This window comes from Tachysurus fulvidraco, chromosome 22 (genome assembly GCF_022655615.1).
Source record: "Tachysurus fulvidraco isolate hzauxx_2018 chromosome 22, HZAU_PFXX_2.0, whole genome shotgun sequence".
Lineage (NCBI taxonomy): Eukaryota > Metazoa > Chordata > Actinopteri > Siluriformes > Bagridae > Tachysurus > Tachysurus fulvidraco.
The window spans coordinates 10,334,705-10,361,657 of NC_062539.1; the positions used below are offsets into that span (position 1 = coordinate 10,334,705).

General features: G+C 40.6%; 1 protein-coding gene across 1 annotated transcript in view; it reads right to left on the reverse strand.

Moving 5' to 3' along the window:
* LOC113640585 (enhancer of polycomb homolog 1-like) overlaps positions 1 to 26,953 on the reverse strand; it is a 52,887-nt gene that overhangs the window by 20,108 nt on the left and 5,826 nt on the right. Inside the window, exons 2-6 of the mRNA XM_047806592.1 lie at positions 21,420 to 21,540; positions 21,164 to 21,303; positions 7,380 to 7,586; positions 7,127 to 7,275; positions 366 to 510 (exon numbers count right to left, since the gene is read on the reverse strand). Coding sequence (XP_047662548.1) covers positions 366 to 510; positions 7,127 to 7,275; positions 7,380 to 7,586; positions 21,164 to 21,199 — 537 coding nt within the window. The 5' untranslated portion in view covers positions 21,200 to 21,303; positions 21,420 to 21,540. The remainder of the gene's footprint in view (positions 1 to 365; positions 511 to 7,126; positions 7,276 to 7,379; positions 7,587 to 21,163; positions 21,304 to 21,419; positions 21,541 to 26,953) is intronic.

The window sequence follows — 26,953 nt, forward strand, 5'->3', positions numbered from 1 at the left end:
GCACAAAAGATTTTATTGTCAAGGAAGTGTTGCAATGTTGACATTTTGGTGCTTCTTGGCTCTTCAATAAATGTGAATTTACAACTATAGTGTTTATTTCAAATAGTTTGTAATTTCAGCATTCTTCACATTCCACTTGCCATTTGTTTAAAATGTATTTGGTGCATTCCCCCCTTTGTGTAGACTTTATGTCCAAGTCCTTTATGTCTTTGAGGTCTGATTCCAAATGGCCTAATATAGTTGGATATGCCCAGAAATATCGATTTCCTGACAAACTTTGAACCAATAGTTGGATAGCTATGTGCCAGACTAAAACTGTCATAAGTTTTATCAATTCAATTAACAGGACAGCGCGTGTGTGATACCTTGTTCTTGTAGTCACTGTCATGTTCTGTATGTCTGTACTGGCTGCTGGTGGTGATGGGGATTAGGGGAATAATGGTCTTCCCTAATGCCTGCTGTGCCAGAACCTCTGCCAAAACCTCACCCCCAAAATCAGCTATACAATTCCTGCAATGCACACATAAGTCAAATGTAAGTTTAGTTATCCCCAAAATATGAGAAAAACTATATTGGGAATATGTAACATTAGCAACTGTAGCTTAAACCACCAATTTGTGGCGAAGAAAGCTGAATGTAGTGCTATAAATGTTAATGAATGGGCCTAATTTTTTAGGCCCATAAAACATTTTATGACAATGTTATGCCTAACTCCTTAAGAGTGTTTGTGACTTGGCTAGATGTGAAGATTTACTTCTGTAAGGAAATAATTAAAGCCTAAATTTCTGCCATCATCCACTTTAGTTTTTTTCTTCGGTCTTCCACATGTTGCTGAGCTCATCAGTGAATTACTTGTTTTATTTCTTAATGTTCCAGATTGTTTATTTGGCCGCACCTAAAATGTCTATCTCTTGGATAGGTCTGTTTTTGTAGCCTGAGGACAACTTTTACTTGACTAAACACCTCCTTGGAGTTTTCATAAACAGTTTCCAAATACAGAAAACAGTCCACACTTGAATAATGGTACAACTGTTTAACTGTGTGTGTTTATCCAGTACCTTATCCAGCTACTATAGCACAAACCAAATTTTAATAGTTATTGCTGTCTATGATAGAAAGGTGTCAGAAAATACACTGCATCACAGCTTGCTGTGTATTGGGCCATGTACCAATAGATGTATTAGAGTGCCCATAGTAAACATAGCCACATCCACAAGTGCCTACAATAGGCACATGAGCATCAGAACTGTCACGATCTAGCCCGGACTTTTACTGTGTGCCTTTTGTTTACGTTCTGTGATCACGTGTGGAATCCTCGTCGTTTGTCCTGTCTTTGGTTGTCTTTTGTCATGTCTGTGTTCCAGTTTTGTTTGTTTTATTTAACCCTCTGGGATCCAAAGGCGCCCCGGCGCGTCTTTGGCGCATTTTTTCCTCTTCGACGTGAAATCCACTTAAAATACTCAGTCATTCATAATCATACACATACATGTAATACATCATTTAAAACTGTGAAGTGTCTACTTTTATTTGACTGCCTTCATAATAACAACAAAATGCTGTGCTTTTGGCAAATAAAGAAAATAACCAGGGCGTGCATCTCCTTGACCATCTTCCTGAAACACGTTACAAACAGGAACTGATAACTCCGCCAATACTTATCACACGAACATGATACATATGTCTATTGAAAGCCTGAAATGTCTACTTTTAAGTGAGGTAATTAAAATCGAAAGCAAATATTGTCTTTTTGTGTAATCTGTATGTAAGTAAAGAGAGGTACAGTTTTTCTGGCTCGACCTCATTAGCGCTAATGTGATCCCACCTACCGCGTGTGTGCCATTCATATGGAAATTACCTGATGCGGGCTATGCAAACAAGATCAACGCCCCCAAACAATGGTATGAGAAGCACCAACTTTTAACAGATTCTATTAAAGATTAAAAAAGATTCCATTAAAGATTCCATTAAAAATTTTAACAGAGCCATATTGTATTGGTCATATACAATATTGTTACTTGTATAAATATTGTTACTTTATTATTTATTTTAAGCATCTGTCTTGTAGTGGTGTCTGTTTGCTCGGTCTCTTGCCTGGCACACATGCACTTTATGTGGATTTTAGGATTTTTTTAGTACTTATCTCTTGTCTGGGACTGTTTGCACTAGTTAAATATTCTAAATAAACTACAAACACAAAATATACACATTTATTTTGTCTTCATATTCTTTCTTGTAACTCATCTCTCAGTCACACACTCATGTAGCTCATTATGCAGGCCTTTGTCTTCTCAGGTGTGAATTACATTAATATGCATGATAGTTGACGCCTACTTGCATATGCCCTTTTCAAACAAAAAGTGTCTTAGAAAATTCTCAAAAGTTCTCAAAAGTCCTATGAACCAATGTTCTGTGTGTGTTTTAGGCCTTATTCAAGTGATTTATAATGTTTCAGTTTTCACTAACCATGCATAAACATTGTTTTCTCAAAAACACAATCATGTACATACATGCTGCTCACATATTATTGTAGTCCAGTTTGTGCTGATTACAGTGATATTGGACTTTAGCCATTTATATTTTCATAAGGAACTGAAAAAGGCACAAATGTCCCAGATAGCAGTTACGTTTGGGCCACATGTGGGAATTATCTGTCACATATGGCCTAGATGTGGCGTGGCTATACAGATATGGGCCAAATTGTGGCCATATTTGTTTTGCCATAACTTTAAAATTGGCAGGAAATGCTCTCTTGGTTCACAACTCATTTTGAGGTATATGGCCCAGATAACAACGAACACATGAGAACCATATGTGGTTGAGCTATGGCACACAGTGAGAAACACAGACTTGTGGTAAACCTTTGGCTTATACGTGGAAAAACAGGAATCCTGAAATCAAGTGCGGCAGACATCCTCCGTCCCACACCTCAGGTTGCTATGCATCTTCCCACCTATTGGTGGAGTGAGACTACGGCGCGAATGTGACTGAGACTCGGGCAGCGGGCGGCATTTCTGCTTTCCTCACGACTGTGTAAGCTATGTTCAGGTAAGTGATTGGCACTTTACAGTCATATAATTGAAATATGCAGCATTATGTGTCAATATTGCATGGTATTAAATTAGCTAATATTTTCCTCAGTTTAACAATACAGTTTAATGTTCGCTAGGGCTCCGCTGGTTTGGCGTTTTAAATTCCGATGTTTTTGGCTATAAATCAACAGTACTTAACTAAAGTTGGCCACATATTCACAGATTGGAGTTTCCCGAGTCAATAACTCCTGAGCTAAACGCTGTTACTACACAAATAACACCTCTTTTCTATCGTAGTAATGTAGAGAGGCAGCTACAACCCAATTTTCCTCAAAATCAGCTTTCCTCCGCGGTGGACAAAATACATGTCTCTATGTGCGAACCAAGGGACCATCTGCAAAGTGCAAAACCCAAAAAGTGAATACTAAAAACAGTCAATTTGGGAGAAATGTCTTTTTGTATAATTTTTGTGTTTTTTTTTATGAAAATATTTCCCCCAAGTAAGTGTTGTAGTATAACTATCAGGACATCAGTGATGACTGTTTTTTAATATTCGCTTTTCGGGATTTGCACTTTGCAGATGGTCCCTTGGAATCTGTCTCACGCACTGAAAGTCATGCATGTCTTTTTTAAAGCCGAATACATCCAGTGTAAATTTTAACCAGTTGGTGAAAAAGTATTCTAAAAACAAAATCTAAATAATTTGTCATAAGAAATTATGGTATTATTATGGCCCACATATTGAAAAATACAATTTGCAATTCCTTTCGAAAATATACTGGAAACATTTTTTGGTCAATCAGAGGTGGTTAATTATTGCAATTAAAATATTAAAGGAGGAAATTTATATTAAATGACTTTTTTTCCCCATTATCCTCCAGCTCTAACTTCCATATTGTATTGCTGCTAGCATTATTTAAATTCATCTTTATTGCAGATACCGAGGGGGGGGGGGGAGCGAATGAAGAAACACGAAGCCCAACAAAACACTGCCGACCCTCATTAGGCACATCAAAACTCAATTTCTCAATTTAAGTTCTCTGTACAAATTAATCTGATTTTTTTGTATTTTTTTTTCTGTGATTTTTATTACTCTGAGTTGAATACATTCTTAAATGTATTCTTATGTTTACTCTTAAAGCTGTAATTATTTAAACACTTGTTTTGAAGTAAATTGTTTTGAGTCCATTTGTTGTTGAGTGTTTCATTTACCTTTAAGTTAATGACTTTTACATATTGTCAGCTGCATGTGTGGCACATATGGGCCAATAGATTTTAACAGAACTCAACCATACTAAAATTGCATATAAGGCTCATATTTGGGCCACATTAAATTGTATTATTTGTCTCATATTTGGTGGAGTTATGGCACTCCTTTGGTTCAGTTCTTTCAAAGAAGAGGTGTGCCATATTTGGGCCACATAAACTTAAATTTGGCTCATGCTTGGTGGACTTATGGCACTGCTTTGGTTCAGTTTTGGCAAAGGAGATGTGGGCCATATTTGGGCCACATAAATTACATTTGGCTCATGCTTAGTAAACTTACGGCACTGCTTTGGTTCAGTTTTGGCAAAGAAGAGGTGTGCCATATTTGGGCCACATAAATTACATTTGGCTCATGCTTGGTAAACTTACGGCACTGATTTGGTTCAGTTTTGGCAAAGGAGATGTGGGCCACATCTGGGCCGACAAACACAAACTAATCTGGGCCACAGCACAGCTGTTTATCTGGCCCAAATCTGGGCCAAAGGAAATTTGCTGACTGGGGTCAGGGGATGACAAAACTTCACCAGGCCCAAAAATACCCTTAGACCCCAGAGGGTTAATAAATCAATTTATTTTAGCTATCCTGCATTTGGATCTGTTTTTATCCTCGCATTGCTGACAGAACTGGACCATAGAACAATTAAATGTAGTCTCATCTTATGAACCCTGTTTTCTTTTACATTACATGAATGGCAGACAAAAGTGCCACCAGGATGCACTATAGGAAGAAAGCAAGTGAGGAGTGTGATGCTCTAGGTGATGATCTGCAATTGTTAAGGAACTATTTTAGGGACATAAAGAAAAAAGTCAAGGAGTTGGCTTGGCCTCCAAATTCCCCAGATCTCAATCCAATTAAGCATCTGTAGGTTGGTGCTGGAAGAAAATGTCCAATTTATGAAGGCCCCACCTGACTACACACAGAATTGTATCTCCATTTTGCTCAACTGGATCTCTGTCAGTCAAACAAAGAAGCCTTTAATTTTACCAAGAAACTGCAATGTACACACGTGGACAAAATTGTTGGTACCCTTCGGTCAATGAAAGAAAAACTCACAATGGTCACAAAAAACTTTAATCTGACAAAAGTAATAATAAATAAAAAATCTATGAATGTTAACCAAAGAAAATCAGACATTGCTTTTCAACCATGCTTCAACGGAATTATTTAAATAAATAAACTCATGGAACAGGCCTAGACAAAAATGATGGTACCCCTAGCTTAATATTCAATCTGCAATCAGACGATTCCTGTAACTGTCAACGAGATTTCTGCACCTCTCAGCAGGTATTTTGGCCCACTCCTCATAAGCAAACTGCTCCAGTTGTTTCCGGTTTGAAGGGTGTCTTTTCCAGGCGGCATGTTTCAGCTCCTTCCAAAGAGGCTCAATAGGATTGAGGTCAGGGCTCATAGAAGGCCACTTTAGAATAGTCCAATGTTTTCCTCTTAGCCATTCTTGGCTGTTTTTAGCTGTGCTTTGGGTCATTGTCCTGTTGCAAGACCCATGACCTGTGACAGAGACCAAGCTTTCTGACACTGGCAAGCACATTTCTCACTAGAATCTCTTGATAGTCTTCAGATTTCATTGTACCCTGCACAGATTCAAGACATCCTGCGCCAGATGCAGCAAAGCAGCCCCAGAACATAACAGAGCCTCCTCCATGTTTCACAGTAGGGACAGTGTTCTTTTCTTGATATATTTCATTTTTCTATCTGTGAACATAGAGCTGATGTGCCTTGGCAACAAGTTCCATTTTTGTCTCATCTGTCCATAGGACATTCTCCCAGAAGCTTTGTGACTTGTCAACATGTAGTTTGGCATATTCCAGTCTAGCTTTTTTTATGATTTGTGTCCTCCTTGGTCGTCTCCCATGTAGTCCACTTTGGCTCAAACAATGACGGATGGTGCGATCTGACACTGATGTACCTTGAGCATGAATTTCACCTTGGATCTCCTTAGAAGTCTATCTGGGCTATTTTGCTACCATTCGGATTATCTGTCTCTTTGATTTGTCATCAATTTTCCTCCTGCGGCCACGTCCAGCGAGGTTGGCTAAAGTCCCATGGATCTTAAATTTCTGAATAATATATACAACTGTAGTCACAGGAACATCTAGCTGCTTGGAGATGGTCTTATAGCCTTTACCTTTATCATGCTTGTTGTCGTAAATCAGAGCCTGTCTCCAAGTCGACACATTGCAGGGTGTCCTCCTCTCTTAGACTTTTTGGTTACTAAAGATTGTTTTAGTTAGACTTAACTGATAACTCTATAATTACTACAAATAAACTCCTGAGAAAACTCCTCAGACCTGGATGAGAATGAGCAAACTTCTTTATTCTTTATAATTTTCTTTCTAATCTCCTGAGACAGCTCTATCCTTCGCTTCCTCTGGTCAATGTTGAGTGTGGTACACACCATGTCACCAGACAACACAGTGACTACCTGGAGCCCTATATATAGGCCCACTGACTGATTACAAGATTGTAGACACCTGTGATGCTAATTAATAGACACACCTTGAATTAACATGTCCCTTTGGTCACATTATTTTCAGTCTTTTCTAGGGGTACCATCATTTTTGTCTAGGCCTGTTCCATGAGTTTATTTTTTTAAATAATTCCGTTGAAGCATGGTTGAAAAGCAATGTCTGACATTCATAGAATTTTTATTTATTATTACTTTTGTCAGATTAAAGTTTTTTCTGTGACCATTGTGAGTTTTTCTTTCATTGACCGAAGGGTAACAACAATTTTGTCCACGTGTGTTTAGTCTGTGATCGATTTCTGAGTCCTACTCAGTGCCCCTAGTTTGTTTTGACACAAAGTTCTTTACCTCTTCTCCACGATCTCCAGTGTGAGGTGCAACAATTCTCTCTTGCTCTTCTCTCGTCTCTTTATCATTTCCAGTATGGTAACGGCTCTACTTAGATCTCTTCTCAACTTTAACATCTTCCCATATGAAACCTCATCATTTTTTGGATTCTGGGGAAACAAAAACACAGAGAAAAAAAATAAAAATAATAAAAAAAAGAGATAAAGGAAGAATCATTAAAAGAAATTTTAGGGCTTTAAAATCCAGAGCTCACCTTCCTGGTCTGCATTTTTTCAGTCCTACGCCTGAAAGCAACATAGGGGTCATTGGTGCTTGAACCATCTCGCTTCTCCTGTTTTACAGATGGAATTAGAGAGCCACTTTGACATGATTTTCTTTTCTTGCTCCAATACTCAAACACCTCCATGATTAACTCATCTTCCTGCTTGAGAAGGAGTTTTGCCCCTTGCAAAGTCACCAACTGAAAAAAGAATAGAAAAAGTGAAACAAATGACTAATGAACAGCTCATAATACAGGCTAGGAAAAAGCTTGTTTCGCACCTAAATGAATAAGGAGCAGGTTACTCAGGTTTAAAGAAACTGCATCTGAACAAACCACATGGTGGACTGATACAGGGAAAACAAACAAGTTTCTGAATGTTGGGGTATTTTTTGTGAAAAAAAAAAAAACATTTACAGACACTATTTTTGTTTTGTTTATAGAACTTGGTGAGGAGAGGAGAATTCATATTTAGGCCTTGGGTTAGGGTTAGGATAAACAGAAACATATACAGTCAAGTGAAAAATATTTGTTGAACTGAGTGGTATTACCATGGTAAGCTCCAAAAAGCTCTCTGAGCTTTTCAGAAAGGAGATTGTTGATTGTTATGTCTGGTAAGGGATATAAAAAGACCTCAAAAGAATTTGTAATTAGCCAATTACACTTTTCGAAAATCATTTGCAAGTAGAGAACATTAAAAGCAACTGGAAACATGACCAGTGCTGATAATGTTTGTCTTTTATTTTGTACAGTAATTCCTCAAACATTCGTGAGGTTAGGTTCCAGAACCCGTTGCAAATCAGGAGGAATCGCAAATGTTTGGTATGAGCAAATAAATGCTTATTTCTAGAGTTTAACCCCTAATATATCCATTTTCTACCGCTTATCCGGTGCTGGGTCGCGGGGGAAGCAGTCTAAGCATGGACACCCAGACTTCACTCTCCCCAGACACTTCCTCTAGCTCTTCCAGGGGAATACAGAGGCATTCCCAGGCCAGCCGAGAGACATTGTCCCTCTAGCGTGTCCTAGGTCTTCCCCGGGGCCTCCTCCCAGTCGGACATGCCCAGAACACCTCCCCAGGGAGGTGTCCGGGAGGCAGCCGAAACAGATGCCCGAGCCACCTCAGCTGACCCCTCTCGATGTGGAGGAGCAGCGGCTCTACTCTGAGCTCCTCCCGAGTGACTGAGCTCCTCACCCTATCTCTAAGGGAGCGCCCAGCCACCCTGCGGAGGAAACTCATTTCGGCCGCCTGTATACGGGATCTTGTCTTGACCCAAAGCTCATGACCGTAGGTGAGGGTAGGAACGTAGATCGACTGGTAAATAGAGAGCTTCACCTTATGGCTCAACTCTTTCTTCACCACAACAGATCGGTATATCGACCGCATCACTGCAGAAGATACACCGATCCGCCTGTCGATCTCCCGCTCCATCCTTCCCTCACTCGTGAACAGGACCCCAAGATACTTAAACTCCTCCACTTGAGGCAGGAGCTCTCCACCAACCTGAATGGGGCAAGCCACCCTTTTCTGGCTGAGAACCATGGCCTCGGACTTGGAGGTGCTGATTCTCATCCCTGCCACTTCACACTCAGCTGCAAACCGTCCCAGTGCATGCTGAAGGTCCTGATTTGAAGAAGCCAACAGGACAACAACATCTGCAAAAAGCAGAGACAAAATTCTGTGGTCCCCAAACCGGACTCCCTCCGGCCCCTGACTGCGCCTAGAAATCCTGTCCATATAAATAATGAACAGGATCGGTGACAAAGAGTCCAACATGCACCAGGAACAAGTCTGACTTACTGCCGGCAATGCGAATCAAACTCCTGCTCCGGTCATATAGGGACCGGACAGCCCTTAGCAGAGGGCCCCGGACCCCATACTCCCAGAGCACCCCCCACAGGTCACCATGAGGGACACAGTCGAATGCCTTCTCCAGATCCACAAAGCACATCTGGACTGGTTGGGAAAACTCCCATGAACCCAGTCTACCAGTCCAGAGGCACTGTCCCCAACCGGCACGCGATGTTGCAGAGGCGTGTCAACCAAGACATCCCCACAACATCCAGAGACTTAAGGTACTCAGGGCGGATCTCATCCACCCCCGGTGCCTTGCCACCAAGGAGCTTCTCAACTACCTGAGTGACCTCAGATTGGGGGGATCGACGAGTCCACAACCGAGCCCTCTGCCTCCTCAGTGGAAGACATGTTGGTGGGGTTGAGGAGATCCTCAAAGTACTCCTTCCACCGTCCGAGGATGTCACCAGTCAAAGTCAGCAGATTCCCACTCCCACTGTAAACTGTGTGCAGGGCACTGCTTCCCCCTCCTGAGGCGCCGGACAGTTTGCCAGAATTTCTTCGAGGCCAACCGATAGTCCTTCTCCATGGCCTCACTGAACTCCTCCCAGACCCGAGTTTTTGCCTCTGCAACCACGCAGGCTGAAACTCGCTTGGCCCTCCGGTACCTATCAGCAGCCTCCGGAGTCCCCCGAGCCAATCAGGCTCGATAGGACTCCTTCTTCAGCTTGACGGCATCCCTTACTTCCGGGGTCCACCACCAAGTTCCGGGATTGCCACCACGACAGGCACCTTACGGCCACAGCTCCGTGCGGCTGCGTCAACAATGGAGGTGGAGAACATGGTCCACTCGGACTCAATGTCTCCAACCTCCCTCGGGATCTGGTTGAAGCTCTGCCGGAGGTTCCCAGCGGACCCTCACAGTACGTTTGGGTCTGCCAAGACTGTCCAACTTCCTCCCCTGCCATTGGACCCAACTCACCACCAGGTGGTGATCAGTTGACAGCTCCGCCCCTCTCTTTACCCGAGTGTCCAAGACATACGGCCAGAGATCAGAGGAAACAACCACAAAGTCGATCATTGACTTCCAACCTAGGGTGTCCTGGTGCCATGTGTACTGATGGACACCCTTATGCTTGAACATTTCCCCCAGTAGAACGACAGAGTCCCCGGTCGGGGCACTTTCTAGCACCCCTCCCAGAGACGCCAAGAAGGTCGGGTACTCTACAGTGCCATTTGGCCCATAAGCACAAATAACAGTGAGAGACCTCTCCCTGACCCGAAGGCGCAGGGAAACACCTCTCGTTCACCGGGGTAAACTCCAACACATGGCTGCTGAGCTGGGGGGCTATGAGCAAGCCCACACCAGCCCGCCGCCTCTCACCGTGGGCAATTCCAGAGTAGTAGAGAGTCCAGCCTCTCTCGAGGAGTTGGGTTCCAGAGCCCAAGCTGTGCGTGGAGGTGAGCCCAACTATCTCTAGTCAGTATCTCTCAACCTCCCACACCAGCTCAGGCTCCTTCCCCCACAGCAAGGTGACATTCCATGTCCCTAGAGTCAGATTCCGTGTCCGGAAATTGGGTCGCCGAGGCTCCTGCCTTCGACTGCCACCCAATCCACATTGCACCAGCCCCTTACGTTTTCTCCTGCAAGTGGTGGGCCCATAGGAGATCGGCCCCATGTCGCTCCTTCGGGCTGAGCCCGGCCGGGCCCCATGGGGTAAGACCTGGCCACCAGGTGCTTGCATGCGAGTCCCAACCCCGGGCCTGGCTCCAGGGTGGGCCCCCGGTTGCGCCATACCGTGCTTCACCGGAGAATGCAAAGGTATGGTAATATGTCATGGAGGTACTCCTTCTATTTAGCCTCTCAGTGGCTACAGGTTGCTGCTATAGCCAGGTCAGGCCATGCAAATTTATCCCAAGTGCGGACTGCAAGATTCTTAAAGATATCCCCAAAAACCCTAAAATGTCATCATGGGACTTACAGCAAGCTCTTGCTACAGTTGATGTCAAAATGCATGAATCTACAATCAGAAAGAGACGGCACAACTTTACCATTGGACGTGTGTAAGAAGGAAACCTTTGCTGTATAAGAAAAACATGAGGGCAGAGAAGTTTGTGAAAGAACACCGAGACAAAGGCCAAAACTTCTAAAATAATGTGCTTTGGACAGATGAGTCTAAAATTTAATTCTGTGGAGACCTTAACAGAGGGCATGTTTGGCATAAATCAAATACACCATTTCAGCAAAAGAACTTCATATCTACTGTGAAACATAGAGGTGGAAAGTTATGGTTGGGGATGCTTTGCTGCAGCAGGACCTGGCCAGCTCATCATCATTGAATCCACTATGAATTCTACATTGTATCAGAAGGTGCTTAAGGAAAATGTGAGACCATCTGTCAAAAATTTAACCTGAAGCGGAACTGGATCTTGATACATATTTGGGCACCCCTGGTCAAAACTTCTGTTTATGTGAACAGTTCAGCAATCGGAAGATGAAATGATTTCCAAAAGGCATAAAGTTAAACATGAAACACTCTTTTGCAATATTTTAAGCAATATCAGTGTATTGTTTTTGTTTCCTACAATATTAGAGTGAAAAAGGGAAAGCAGCACCCTGCAAAAGAGTGGAAACATAAGCGGAAACATAGCTCTCAGATCACTTTGATCAAGGTATCAGACCTTAATTAGCCTGATAGGGTCATGGCTTGCACAAAGTCATCATTAGTGAAGGCCAGGAGATGCAAATTTCAAAGCCTTATAAATACCCAGACTCCTCTAACCTTGCACCAACAATCAGCAGGCCTTTGTTTCTCTAAGCAGTTTCCTAGCACTCTGAAAATGATCGACACTTACAAAGCAGGAGAAAGCTATAAGAAATAAGCTGTAAGTGAAGTGTTTTGTGAAGTGTGAAGTAAGTGTAGCAGGTACCGATTTCCCCAGTTCAAAATGTAATTAAGAAATGGCAGCTAACAGGAACAGTGGAGGTCAAGATAAGGTCTGGAAGACCAAGAAAAAGATTATAGACAACTGCTTATAGGATTGCTAGAATAGCAAGTCAGTTTGACTGCAAAAGACCTTCAAGAATATTCAGCAGACTCTTGTGGTACTGTCAGGATCCAGCCCAGACCTTTGGCCATGTGTTTTTGTTTATGTTCTTTGTCACGTGTCTGCCCCGCCCTTGTTTACTCCTCCTCGTCTCTGCACGCCTGTTCCATAGTGTTAATTGTTATTAGTGTTTAGAATCCTCGTCATTATTCTTTGTACTTTGTCCAGTCTAGTTTTGTCTGTGTTCCTGTTTTGTGTATTTATGTTATTAAACCCATTTATTTGAGCTATCCTTTATCTGGGTCTGTCATCCTCCTCCCGTTATGACAGGTACACTGTAAGAAAAGGTTTTGGTGAGTGGTAAATACTACCCTTGCAAATAGTCTACCTATTATGTTAGTCAGTAAGTTTTATTATATAATAATGAGTAAAATTCACCCACACTACTACTAATTATTTATACTAATACCTGTAACCTAAAAAAATTGTAATAGAGACCACAAAACTTTGGGTATGTTGTTAGCACAAACTCTTTTAGGCACATGTTTGTTGGGCAAGCTGGACTGTGGAAGTGAACTACATTTGAAAAGCATCTGGTCTGAAGGTAAGTGTTACGGTCGGCATACCTGCCACGCATCCTGAATGCCTAAACACAGAGAAGCGTCTCCAGAATATTAGTTACTTCTGGACTACACTTCCCAGAACTGACACCTGTTACACCAACACCTGTTACTCATCAGCCACACCCTATAAATAAGAACTTGAAACTTCACCCCAGTGCGAAGTCTCGATCTGTTTCGGCAATCATTCTGAGCGTTTCCTTTGTGTTTCCTAGTTCCGAGTTTCTGATCCTGTATTTTGTATTTGTATACAAAATATTGTATTTTGTATTTTGGTTTCTGATTGCTGCCTGCCCTGACTTCCTGCCTGTTTATTGTTTTTGATTGTTTGCTGCCTGCCCTGACCTTCTGCCTGTTTACCGTTTCTGAATTCTGCCTGTCCTATGTTGTTGTGTTTGCCTGCTCGGACCTTGCCTGTTTTGAGTACGAGTTTGCCATTAAAGAAATCTGCAAATGGATCATCAGCCTTATGACCCTTCATTACAGAAGACCACCACCAGGTGATCCAGCAGCTGTCCTCCAGCTCGCGACACAGCTCTCCGGCCAAGCACAACAGCACACCGGCCACCATCAGCAGCTGACGCGGCCACCTCGCTCACCGGAGAACTTCACGCACGTCACGGCCGAGGAGCGAGCACAGTGCTTCCGCCAACGGCTGTACTGTGGAGAATCTGGACACAGGCTGGCTGCCTCTCCCACCAGACCATCCAACAGGTGGAACACTCTAATGAGTTGACACCCCCTCACTCCTCAATCACAGAACTGTGCCCAAATAAGTGTACGACTCGAGGTCCGTGGAGTGAAAATGAGACTGGCCGCGCTTATCGATTCAGGGGCAGCAGGGAACTTCATGTCAGGGGAATTCGCCCAAAACAATGACGTGCCTGTAACTTAATGTTTCCCCCGGAGGCAGTGGAGGCGATAGACAGTCGGCCGCTCGGAGAAGGGCGTATCACGCGTATCACTAGGGACCTCAGCCTACGGGGGGGGGGGGTCACCGTGAGCACCATGAACACCACGCCTCCATCCTCTGACATACCCGAACTCCCGACCGAGTACCAGGACCTGGCAGAGGCCTTCAGCAAGACCAAGGCAACCGAACTGAAACCACATCGACCCTGCGACTGTGCTATTGAGCTCCTGCCAGACGCTACGCCCACCAGAGGGCGAATCTTCCCTCTGTCACAACCAGAATTGGCAGACATGACTGAGTACATCGAGGAGGAACTTCAGAAGGGATACATCCGACCCTCTTTGTCCCCAGCATCCTCTGGATTTTTTTTTTGTTAAGCCGAAGGATGGGGGTCTCCGGCCGTGCATCGACTACCGGGGGCTAAATGATACCACAGTGAAATTTCGGTATCTGCTTCCCCTCATGCTGTCAGCCCTGGAACTTCGCCGGGCACGGTACTTCACCAAGCTGGATCTCCGCAGTGCCTACAACCTCACCTGAATTAGAGAGAGAGACGAGTGGAAGACCACCTTTTCGACCCAGTCTGGCCACTATGAGTATTTGGTCATGCCATTTGGCCTTTCTAACGAGAATTTGCCTGCCTTTGACTGTTTAAGTAAACTCAGCTAAACCCAACAGTCAAAACTCTAAACTGTGAAATATTATGGGATTGCTACTTTATTAGAAATAATTTGGCTTCGTAAAATATGTAACTTCATAACATTAAAATGATCGGACCTATTGAAACACAATAGATTAAAAGGATTGTGAGACAGACCGGGTCTTTCAGAAACATTCTGATAACAATGGCATGAAACCACCAATCGGGGTTGCATTTCACATAAATAATGCTTTTATACAAAGGCCAACACTGTTGGTATCCAGAATGACTCAATTGAAATTTGAGGTCCTAAAAGATAGCATTAAGGAGTTGTTTGTAAGGAAGTTTCCCAGTGCAGTGGTCATGAACATGACAAAGAGGGTCACCATTTTAGGGACTTCATATTGTGTTGGGATGTTGTTGTCTTTTAGATCAACAGGTGGGTTGCCAGACTTTGGAGAAATTCTTTAAATACTCATTGTGCGTGAAGGTCCTGTGTTTGTTCTTAAGTTGTTCAGTGGGTGGTACAATGAGCACCCTAGAAGCTTTAGAGTAGAGCCCACAGGTAATATTGAAATCTTTCAACATTCGGAAATCGATGATGCTTACCCCTTGGCTGCATGTAATACAGCAGATGGTCAAATGAAGCACTTCATTTGCATGTCAGAGTAAGTATTGCACATCAGTTTAATTCTTCAATAATTGTGTTTCACCACGGCAATGTAGGTAATATACTACCTTCTAAGTAGGTTGATGGTCTTCTTACGCAATGTAAGTAATTTTAAAAGCTTCTAAGTTGGTTGTTAGTCTTCCGAAGCTACAGAATGGCACACGTTTGGAGTTAACAATAACCAGTGTCTATTATAACTGGATGCTTTAACAAAGTTCTCTCTCACTGTAGTCGTCCTGTCTAATAAAACCTGCAATCTCTTCTTTTTCTCTCTCGCTACAGCCGAAGACAACACATTTCCACCAATCAACACTCTAAACCACGATGTCAGTCCGGTTGTGAGTGATTACAGAAGAGCACAATGTACGAAAGTTGACACTTCCATTGGGGAATCCTGATACAGTGGAAGATCTTGTTTCAATAATTGTTGACACATTCCATTTATATTCCAAAGGAAATATTTATTTAAAACTTTATGAAGACAAAGATTTTGGGATTTTGTTTTTTTATTGTCATATCAACTACTAAACTAAAAGTTAAAAAACAAAAACCAAAAAAAAAAACACCCTACAACTGTCCTTGACTTATACACATTACAAGAATCAGGACTGTCCCCTGTATTGAGTTCAATGGACAGTGAAATTGACACCACTGCAGATTACCATGAAGCATGCCCTGCCACTACAGATGACTTGATTGTCCAGCTCACAGGACACTGTCCTCCTCCCTGCATCATGCTGCACTGATCTATAATTTAAAATTCCACAGTTTAAATGTGACATTGCAAGATGCGAGTGTTAGATTGGCAATAATGCAAGACCTTGCCAAAGCCATATTTTTCTGCACAGTCTATTCATCAAGCCTCCAAATAGCTTCAATGGCTGAAGCACTTGTTGAGAACCTTCCATGCCTTAAAGAGCCTCAGCAATGCCTCCAGTACAAGATGCACAATTTTTGTGCCAAGCTGAAGACAGGAAAATATGCCTGGCCTGAAATAGAGGTAAACACATTAAAGAGAATGAGGACAATTATCTCCCTCCACATCCTTTAGGAGAAAAATCAAGACACTTTAGAGAAGGAGTGGCTTGAGTTAGTAAATGAAAAAAAAAAAAACAATGGAAAGATTATAGGAGAAAATATGTCCAAAACTTCGAAGAGAGGAGGTGGTAACTCTCTGCCAAGCTGTCAGTGTCTTCAAAACCAGCTTTATTCTCTGTGGCTCAAGAAAGATTATATATGTTTATATTTGTTACTCTTTCCACCAATTACTCTTGCTCTTGTTATTGGAGACAACAGTAGTTCCTAACCTTTATTCCTACATACAGCTAATTATACCTAAATGCATAAATAAAGCAAATTATAAAATGTTAACATTATATTTTATACAAACATTTCTAAATATTTCAATAAATAAATAGGTAATATTAACTTGTCCCTTAATATTTTGTCCCTTTAGTTATTGAATAGATCAAAGAGGAATTCTGTCAGATAATTTCCTGGAAGAAAAATTCATGCTTAATCTTGACAGTTACCCCCCCTCCATCTCCCGCAGCTGATGCGTGCCAGTGGGGGTGTTGTTGGTACTAGGATGCATCCTCTCCTTAAACTGTAAATGAGGCATTTTTTTTGTTTAAGTTTTTTCTCAAAAGTGCAAACACTGATTTGTAGAAATGCATCTCCTTACAGTCTCAGAGACTATTGTGATAGAGTTCATCCAAATGATCAGTAGGTGTGGACACAAACCAAGGCATGCATGTTGTTAATGGGCTTGATCTATGCTCTCATCCTTGAGTATCCACAGCCTCATAATTATTCACAGCCTCATAATTAAGCTTATGGGATAGAATCTTTCTGTCAAGCTGGGCCAGAAGGGAGGACTCAAATGCAGGATGCCAATGTAAATAATAAAAGTCTTTAATGAGGTGAACAGATACACAGGCAGATAACCGGGACAGAAGCAACACAAAATACCTGTCATTTGCAGAACAACACAAGACAGGCAAAGCACTCCGAGATAAGAACTGTCTGTAATCTGGTTATCTAGACAGGGTTCTGCAGGGCAGGCACAGAAACCAGAAACAAACAAGAGTCAAACCAGGCAAAGCAGAACAGGAACAAGGCGGGATGATGATCCAGGCGCACAAGGCAAACTGAGGAGACCATCTAGCAAGGGAGCATGTGTAAGCAGCGTCCTTATATAGTGCCTGATACCTAAAATGGCTGCCGCCCTGGAAGTGAATATCCGAGATGGCCACCGACCTGGAAGTAGCGTTGCAAACCAGAAAGTGTGGGAAGAGTGCGGACACTTTCCATGCCTTGTGTTGGGGACTGTTACCTAAGTTAAAGTATACTGTTATTCAGTGTTATTAAAATTCTTTTATTATTATTATGTTGATGTCAAAATGTTTTTAAATGTACAGTGCCTAAAAATTGTATTGTAGTGATTGTATTGTTTATTTCCAAACAATCCCTTTTGTCTTTTGTGTTGCACTGTTTGCACTAGGTTGCACAGATGCACTTTATATGGCTAGGACTACTTAATTTAGGTCTTTAGGTCTGTGTTATTTTCTGTAGCTCTGTTTTTATTCTATCTCGCACCCTGGTCCTGGAGAAATGTTGTCTCATTTAACTATGTACTGTGTCAGGTATATATGGTTGAAATGACAGTAATTGTTTCTTGAATTGAATTGAACATATAGCTCTGATACATTTTTGATAGTTAAGTTTTAATATGAATTATGGTCAAGTCTCTGTATTAAATGAGGTAAATGGAAAGGGTGCCTGCTAAACTTGCCTGTCTGTCACAGGCCGCTGTGCAACATATTTCCTATAAAATTTATTATATTTATTTTCATTAATGCAATTTAATATAAATGTATTTTTCTTATAAGTCTAAGCAATATGTTTGCTGTTCATTAAATCAACCACCACGGGCATGGGCATCGGAAGCAAATAAAAAGTGGGTGTGTCCTGTCCCACACACATGTAATGTTTCCATGGATTTCAGGAAGCAGGAGCGTGGTCAATGCTGTAGGTAAAACACGGAATGGAGTTTAAGTTATTAGGGCATTCCTCAAGCAGTATGGATTCGAATGGTGGCGCTCTTATAAGTAATAAAAAAAAAAAGACATTTACTGTCTCTATTCAGCACATAAAGTGGGTGGGTCCAATATTATTGGTCTTAAAAAGTGGGTGGGTCCTGTCCCACCCACATATAATGGTTCCGATGCCCATAACCACTCAAAATGCTTGGATTGGCGTCGATATATCCAAAATATCGGGATTGGTACATCCATATATATAACTCAAGTATTTCTTTACTGCTTGCATAGCTATTATTATAAATCTTGAAGATTTTTTTTATTATTTTGTGACTGAAGTGTCTGTCTGTTTTATCATTACTTTTACTTCTACTGCTTGTATCAATATTAAATACACGAATTCCAGGCGAGAAAGACTGTTGTGCCATCTACAGCCAACAAGTCATTGATGGATGTGATAGTGTAGTGGTTAAGGTGTTTGACTTCTAATTAAAAAGTCATGAGTTCGAATCCCAGTTCGAATTCTTAACCCTCAGTTGTATAAGTCACTATGGAAAAGGGTGTCTGCTAAATGGCAGAATATGTAAATGTAAAAATTTGTGTCAGGTGTGGCAGGCAAGGACCCAAATGCAAGCCACAGATCAAATTAACTATGATATTACATATTAAAACGGGGGCACAGTTCGATAATTCAGCCCGTGATAATCAAATAATCAAAAACACAGGCAAGCAGGGCAGAAATCAAACAAAGTCAGAAACAATCCAGTAATCCAAAACAATCAAACACGGCAATACATGGCAGGCAAAAAACAAGGTCAAAAAACAGTCCAATTCAAAACCAAAAAGTGGACAGAATAGGGCAGGCAGGAAACAGCAACCAGAAAACCAGGCAGGGTCAAACCTGGCAGAAGTATCATAGGGCAGGCAGAATCAGGAACCAGTACCAGGCAGAGAAACCAGATAAAGCAGGAACAGGTTCAATGGCAGGAAGACTTAGCAGGAGCACAGGGAAGACTGAAAAGACCATCTGGCAAATAACCATGTGCAGGCAGTGTCCTGGTAACATAAAATGGCTGCCAACCAGTTATTGAAACCGGAAGTGCACGTTGGGTCCAGGGAATGCATTGAAAGTTGTGTTATATGAAAGTTATATGAAATAAAAAGTTTAGTTTTAATTGGGTTAAATATGTAAATATAGTGAGAATGACCATCAGCTTCTAAGCAATGCTGGTGTAGTAGACCTGGCTGAAGTATAGGTGCTGAAATGTTTTTCAAAAAACTGTTCTTAGATGCGTGGCAGAAGTTGCTCTTAGAGGATTTTTTTTTGTGGCATTCTTTATTCATGGCTGTGTTCTTAGGCAAAATTGTGAGTGAGCCCACTCCCTTGACTGAGGAGCAAGCCCAAACACGATTGGTCTCAGGATGTGTTTACTGTTGACATGACACAGGACCGATGGTAGCGCTCACCTTTTCTTCTCTGGACAAGCTTTTGTCCAGATGCCCAAAATAAATGGAAAGAGAATTAATCAGAGAAAATTACTTCACCTGCATTCCAGCTCCTGTACCTTTTGCACAATATCAGTCTGCACCTCATGTTTTTCCTGAAGAGAAGTGCCTTCTCTGCAGCCCTTCTTGACAACAGGCCATCCTCCAAAAGTATTTGACTCACTGTGTGTGCAGATGCACTCTCACCTGCTGCGATTCCTGAGCAAGCTCTGTACTGGTGGTGCCATGATCCTTCAGCTGAACTTTAAGAGATGGTCTTGGCACTTGGTGGACTTTCTTGGGCTCCCTGAAACCTTCTTCACAACAATTGAACCTCTCTCCTTGAAGTTCTTGATGATGCAATAAATGGTTGATTTTTACATGCAGTCTTATTAGCAATATCCTTGACTGTAAATCCCATTTTGTGCAAAGCAATGATGACTGCACATGTTTCCTTGCAGGTAACCAGGGTTGACAGAGGAGCAAGCCCCACCCTCCAATCTGTTATTCTAACTTAATCAGTATGACAGAGTGATCTCCAGCATTGTCCTTGTCAACATTCTTAACTGTGTTAACGAGAGAATCACTGACCTTTTGTGGAAAGGCTGAAATGCAGTAGAAATGTTTTTATATGTTATGTTTGTTTAAGTTCATTTTCATGGCAAGGAGGGACTTTGCAATAAATTTCAATTCATTGGATCACTTTTCACTTTTGGCCACAATGCTGTGTGAATGCAGTACTGTTTTACTTCACATTTTATTCAAATATTTATTTTTATTCAAATAAAATGTCAGCATCTCATAAATTTGCAATGCTTCACATATGTAGCCTGTTATGAGTAAGTAAAGAACACACTGAATTTTTATTTTAGCACTCATTTAGCATATCCAGGAAACTGAAATGGTTAGTTTGCATTTTCTTTTTTTTTAGTGGTTCAGTCTGAATTAGACCCATTACCAATTAATTCCAATATGCTAAACAAAATGAAAGTGTTCATAATTTATTTTTATTTTTGAACGATTTGTCAATCAGTATCCCCACAGAACACAGACTAATCTCTCTCTATTACTCTATCCATCTCTCTCACTAAACTGTAACAATAGCACCAGTTTCAGCCTTAGTCACACAAACCATGAAACATCAAAAACAAACAGAATCCAATCTAATTTTTAATACAAAACAAAAATACAAGACTATATTTGTCTATGTCAAAATTGTAGGCATCTGACAGGCATTAAAAATCATATAACTTGATACACAGGGTGATCGATGGAATCGATGTTGTTGACTCCCAATACTAGTGTAAATCTTCCCAAGCCTATCTTCGATATCATATCATGGATTTTTTTTCCTTTGCCATTGTCACCACTGGCTTGTTCATTAGGGGCCTAGCTCTACATAAAAAAATCTTTAATACTGCCTTTTAACATTTATTATACAAAGCATTAATCAAAACAGAATTGAACTATCCCTCTACTTTTCCACAATATCCCTAGCAGTCACTGAAATAGTACTAGTATTGCAGATTCTTTGCAAATCCATTCCTAGTATTTTGTTGGATCTACCTGCTGCCCACTGCCTTTCTCCAGCCGATTGAGCATCTCCTCAAACTGTAGAGCCCCCAACCTGCATTTTCTTTCTTAGGCTGGTAATGAATCTTCTGAATCCAGGTCATAATCGGGTTGCTCTGTGTCCAAGCTAAAGGCTGCATAAATAAAACATTTGTTTACATTGCTAACAGTTACCAACTAAGTGTCTGAATTTCATGCAAAGCCTACTTACGATGAATGTGGATTAGTTGCTTCGGCATCTTAAAGTCACCTGGATAGAGTCTCTCATAGTAAGTGATGTTGCTCTCAGCAGCAGGAACAGGAATTACCATGCTGTCCTTCTTCTCTCCATACACCTGATGAGCGGAGATTGCCCGCTGCAAATGATGCTCCTGAACACACATGCACACACAAAAAAGTGTGAAAAACAGGCCAATATGACTTATAGGTCATGTTTGTCTTAATGTTCATATTAGATAACCATTTTCTCAAGAAAATGAGCAACTATTCATGAAAGTAGTATTTCAGTAGTATCCATATTTTTAAAATTAAAGCACATTCTATTATAGAATAACTATTTTTTTCTATATCAAATGGTGCATAACATCCTTTACTCAAATTTTAAAGGCTCTAGGAAACATTTCCTTCTACTTAAGCAAGATACCACCTGGCCAACAGGGCAGTAAACTTTGAGCCGTGCGTACGCACATTCTGGAGAAAGGGAATTGGCGACACAGATCGTGAGGTTGTGAACTAAAGTTAGATTGTAGAAAATAAATGTGAGAAGAACGATTATAAGAATTATTCATTCATTTATTCATTTTCTACCGCTTGTCCAAACTTCTCGGGTCACGGGGAGCCTGTGCCTATCTCAGGCGTCATCGGGCATCAAGGCATAATACACCCTGGACGGAGTGCCAACCCATTGCAGATTATTAGAATGAAGGACATTTAATTTTCACTCCATTTCATACGTTATATCCACATTATCATGAAGATTAAATCCAACACTGTTATTTGTTCCGATTGTTTTAGGCAATATACATCTAGTAAAATTCAAATGCAATTCAAAATTTATTCAAAATAATAATAATAACTAGAACTAGAATGTGAGGAAGTTCCCCTCATTGTTCTGAGTGTTTTGATATGTCACATGTCCATGTTGTAAAAAGTTTTTTGATTTTGCATATTTTGAGGGCAGGGCTGCGGGACAACCGAAAGGCCAGTCGGTACACCAATTTAAAACTTTGTTCAGAGTATCACCCTAAAGGAGCTGGCCGAATTTGGTGTAGATAGTTTGAAAGCTTGCCGAGTTATAAACCTCCAAAGTTTATTATGGGAGGCTATGGGAAAAAAGGCCACTTTGAGACCCGGTACCGGGAGTACCGGTACTCGGATCGCTGAGAAAAGTCATAGCACACCTCTCCTAAATGAGCCGGTCGATTTGACACATCAATCATGGGTCTAGGCCAAAAGCTGCGGGAAGTTTTCTCCGGCACAATAGTAATAATGTTGGCTTTGCAAGCACCATTAATAATGCTTTGCAAGCACCATTAACTAGAACGGTACACTTCCTAAAGAAAATGTGAATGTGCTTGCACATAATTTTTTATTTAGTGACGTCAGTTCCCCTCGTCGTGCTGAGTGTTTTGATATATGACATGTCCATGTTGTGCTAAATTTTTAATTTCACGCATTTTGGGGGCGGGCTACACGTGACGTCACGTGGTGTCGAGTGCCGTCACCAGGGGGCCAATACTTTTGGAATCATTGGATTGATAGTGTGGATTTGATAGTTACATGTATTGAGAATCTCCTTTACATCTACATTGACTAGGAAAACACAGAGAGAGAAGCCGTGCTTGAGCTCTGCGCACACTGTGTGTGTGAGAGCTTAAAGGAATTTTAGGAATTTCCTATTCATTTCTAGGGGCCGCTTTTTCGTCTGCTGTGCGAACATTGTTGGTCGGATCACTTATAAAAGACAGAGCACACCTCTCCTCAACGAGCCGGTCGATTTGACACCTCATTTATGGGTCTAGGACAAAAGGTGCGAGACAAGTTACGCTCCGAAAAAGTGTCCGGAAGAAGAAGCAGAAGAAGAACAAGAACAAGAAGAACTAGAAGGCTACATTTCCTAAAGAAAATGTGAATGTGCGTGCACATGGCAAGTTCCGCTCATCGTGCTGAGTGTTTTGATATGTCCTATGGCCATGTTGTGCTAAATTTTTGATTTTGCTAATTTTGGGGGTGGGGCTATACGTGACGTCAGTTCCCCTCATCTTGCTGAGTGTTTTGATATATGACATGTCCATCTTGTGCAATTTTTTTTTTTTTATTTCGCTTGAATTTTAGAAATTTCCCATTCATTTCTATGGGACTTTTTTGGCCACTTTTTCGTCCGCTGTGCGAACATCGTTGGTCGGATCACTTACAGAATAGATAGCACACCTCTCCTCAATGAGCTGGTCGAGTTGACACCTCATTTATGGGTCTAGGACAAAAGCTGCGGGACAAGTTACGCGCCGAAAAAGTGTCCGGAAGAAGAAGAATAACTAGAACTGTACATTTCCTAAAGAAAATGTGAATGGTGCTTGCACGTGACGTCAGTTCCCCTCATCGTGCTGAGTGTTTTGATATATGACATGTCCATGTTGTGCTAAATTTTTGAGTTCGCTTATTTTGGGGGCGGGGTACACGTGACGTCAGTTCCCCTCATCGTGCTGAGTGTTTTATGTTGTGTAACAGATGTGGCTTCTTTATATTGCAATATGGTACGTAAGGTGCACTAAATGGTTGCCAGGGTATGGCTGCACAGTTACTATGGTTATATTTGCAGACTAGTTTCTCACCTGCAACAAAAGAGCACACCTGAAAATCCATTTAACTTTTCCTGAAACAAGCGCCATGAAGATCTTGAACTAAAGCATCAATCAGTGATTTTACTGGGAAAAAATATAATCACATTACAATGAGGATCATTAGTTCAAATGTAATGTATTAACTAACAATTACTAACCATGAGCAATAAATTATTGTATTTAGTAATCTTTGTTAAAATAAAGTTTATTCTTTGTTCATGTTAGTTCACAGTATATTAAGTAATGTTAACACTGTGTTAATAATGTATTAGTAAATGTTGAAATTAACATGAACAAAATGAATAAATGCTGTAGAAGTGCAGTTCATTATTAGTTCATGTTAAGTAATGTGGTAACTAATGTCAACTAATGACCCTTTATCATAAAGTTTTAGAAAAAAAAAAAAAAAACTGTCCAACGGTGGATTCGAACCCCGAATCTCCGCATGCTAAACGAATTCACTATCCACTACACGATCTAGGAACACGAGGAAGCCTTTGCGGTTTTATGTATTAATTCACTAATGTGAAGAATGGTGCGTCTAACAATACCCAACCTTCATTATATTAAAGTCATTCTTATCATTCTAGGCATTGATATACGTGTCATATGTTTAAAGAATAATTATGTAATGTGAGGAGACAAAGAAAAAATGCGCTTAATTTTAATTAATGGGTGGCTCTTAAAAGAGCCGTTGCTGTTCTTAAAAGGATATTAGTTTAAAGTGAAATAAAAAATTATTAAAAACTACACTGATAGTTGAAAACAACAAAAAGTTATACAAATGGCAGAAACAACAACATATGTGACCGCCGTGCTGTCCGAGGAATGCCACGACTCGTTTTAAGCATTAAACCTCTAAATACACGGTTAAATGTTATATTGTTTGAAAGCTTAGACTCTCGGGATTTTATTAAGCCCACACACAAAGCATAATACGATTTATAGCCATCATACTAATTTAATCCATGTTGATAGTCACCGGAAATAGGCGGCGCTTACCTTTCTTCACTGGGGTAATATTTTCCAAAACAAATGCTTGTAAAAAAATCCCCAAGAGTCTAAGGAAGTGGAACATGTAAGCCTTTTAATCCAAAACGCTTTAATCCAAAGCGAGTTTCTGACCAAAAAATGATCTTGATCTTTTTCTTCCAACGTTGTGTGATCTGACAGATTCACTGGTGTCTGCTGCCCTCTTTTGGATGTTAGCACATCTACAGAGAGATTCCCCATTCAAGTCTATGGGGAAAAAACACCCCTTTGAACTTCCATACTGGGAATTCTGGAATTCTGATCGCTTACAAAATGGATAACACAACTCTCCTCAATGAGCCGGTCGATTTGACACCTCATTTATGGGTCTAGGACAAAAGCTGCAGGAAAAGTTACGCGCCGAAAAAGTGTCCGGAAGAAAAAGAATTATTATCAGAATAATAATAATAATAATAATAATAATAATAAGTATGCAAGAGAATAAGAATGTGCTTTAGCAAGCACATTAATAATAATAATAATAATAAGTATGCAAGAGAATAATAATGTGCTTTGCAAGCACATTAATAATAAGTATGCAAGAGAATAAGAATGTGCTTTGCAAGCACATTAATAAGTATGCAAGAGAATAAGAATGTGCTTTAGCAAGCACATTAATAATAATAATAATAATAATAATAATAAGTATGCAAGAGAATAAGAATGTTCTTTGCAAGCACATTAATAATAATAAGTATGCAAGAGAATAAGAATGTGCTTTGCAAGCACATTAATAATAATAATAAGTATGCAAGAGAATAAGAATGTGCTTTAGCAAGCACATTAATAATAATAATAATAATAATAATAATAATAATAATAATAAGTATGCAAGAGAATAAGAATGTGCTTTAGCAAGCACATTAATAATAATAATTATGCAAGAGAATAAGAATGTGCTTTGCAAGCACATTAATAAGTATGCAAGAGAATAAGAATGTGCTTTAGCAAGCACATTAATAATAATAATAATAATAATAATAATAATAATAATAATAATAATAATAAGAATAATAATAATAAGTATGCAAGAGAATAAGAATGTGCTTTAGCAAGCACATTAATAATAAGTATGCAGAATAACAATAATGATACTAAGCAAACACCATTAATAATAATAATAATAATAATAATAATAATAATAATAATAATAATAATAAGTATGCAAGAGAATAAGAATGTGCTTTAGCAAGCACATTAATAAGTATGCAAGAGAATAAGAATGTTGCTTTAGCAAGCACCATTGATAAGTATGCAAGAGAATAAGAATGTTGATTTAGCAAGCACCATTAACTAGAATGGTACATTTACTGAAGAAAATGTGAATGGTGCTTGCACGTGGCAAGTTCCCCTCATCTTGCTGAGTATTTTGATCTATGACATGTCCATGTTGTGCTAACTTTTTGATTTCTCTTACTTTGGGGGCTGGGCTACACTTGAGAATGTTACTGTCACTTTTTTTGTAAATTAGAGAAAGGGTATGAAATGGTGCAGAGAGAGGAGCTATAGTATTGGATGAAAATGTCAGGAGTAGCAGAAAAGTACATCAGTATTGTTCAGCATATGTATGAGAGGAGTATGACAGCAGTGAGATGTGCTGTAGGTCAGACAGAGGACTTCAAGGTGAAGACGGGGCAACATCAAGGCTTGGCTTTGAGTGCCTTTTTGTTTGTTATGGTGATGGACAGGTTGGCAGATGAAGTCAGACAAGACTCTCCATGGACAATGATGTTTGCGGATGACATTGTGATCTGTAGTGAGATTAGAGAGCAGGTGGCAGAACACCAGGAAAGGTGAGTCAGTCGTAGTAAGACAGAATACATGTATTTGACCGAAAGGGAGGGAAGTAGAACAGTGAGGTTGCAGGGGGCTGAGGTCAAGTGCAGTTTAAGAATTTGGGGTAAATCGTCCA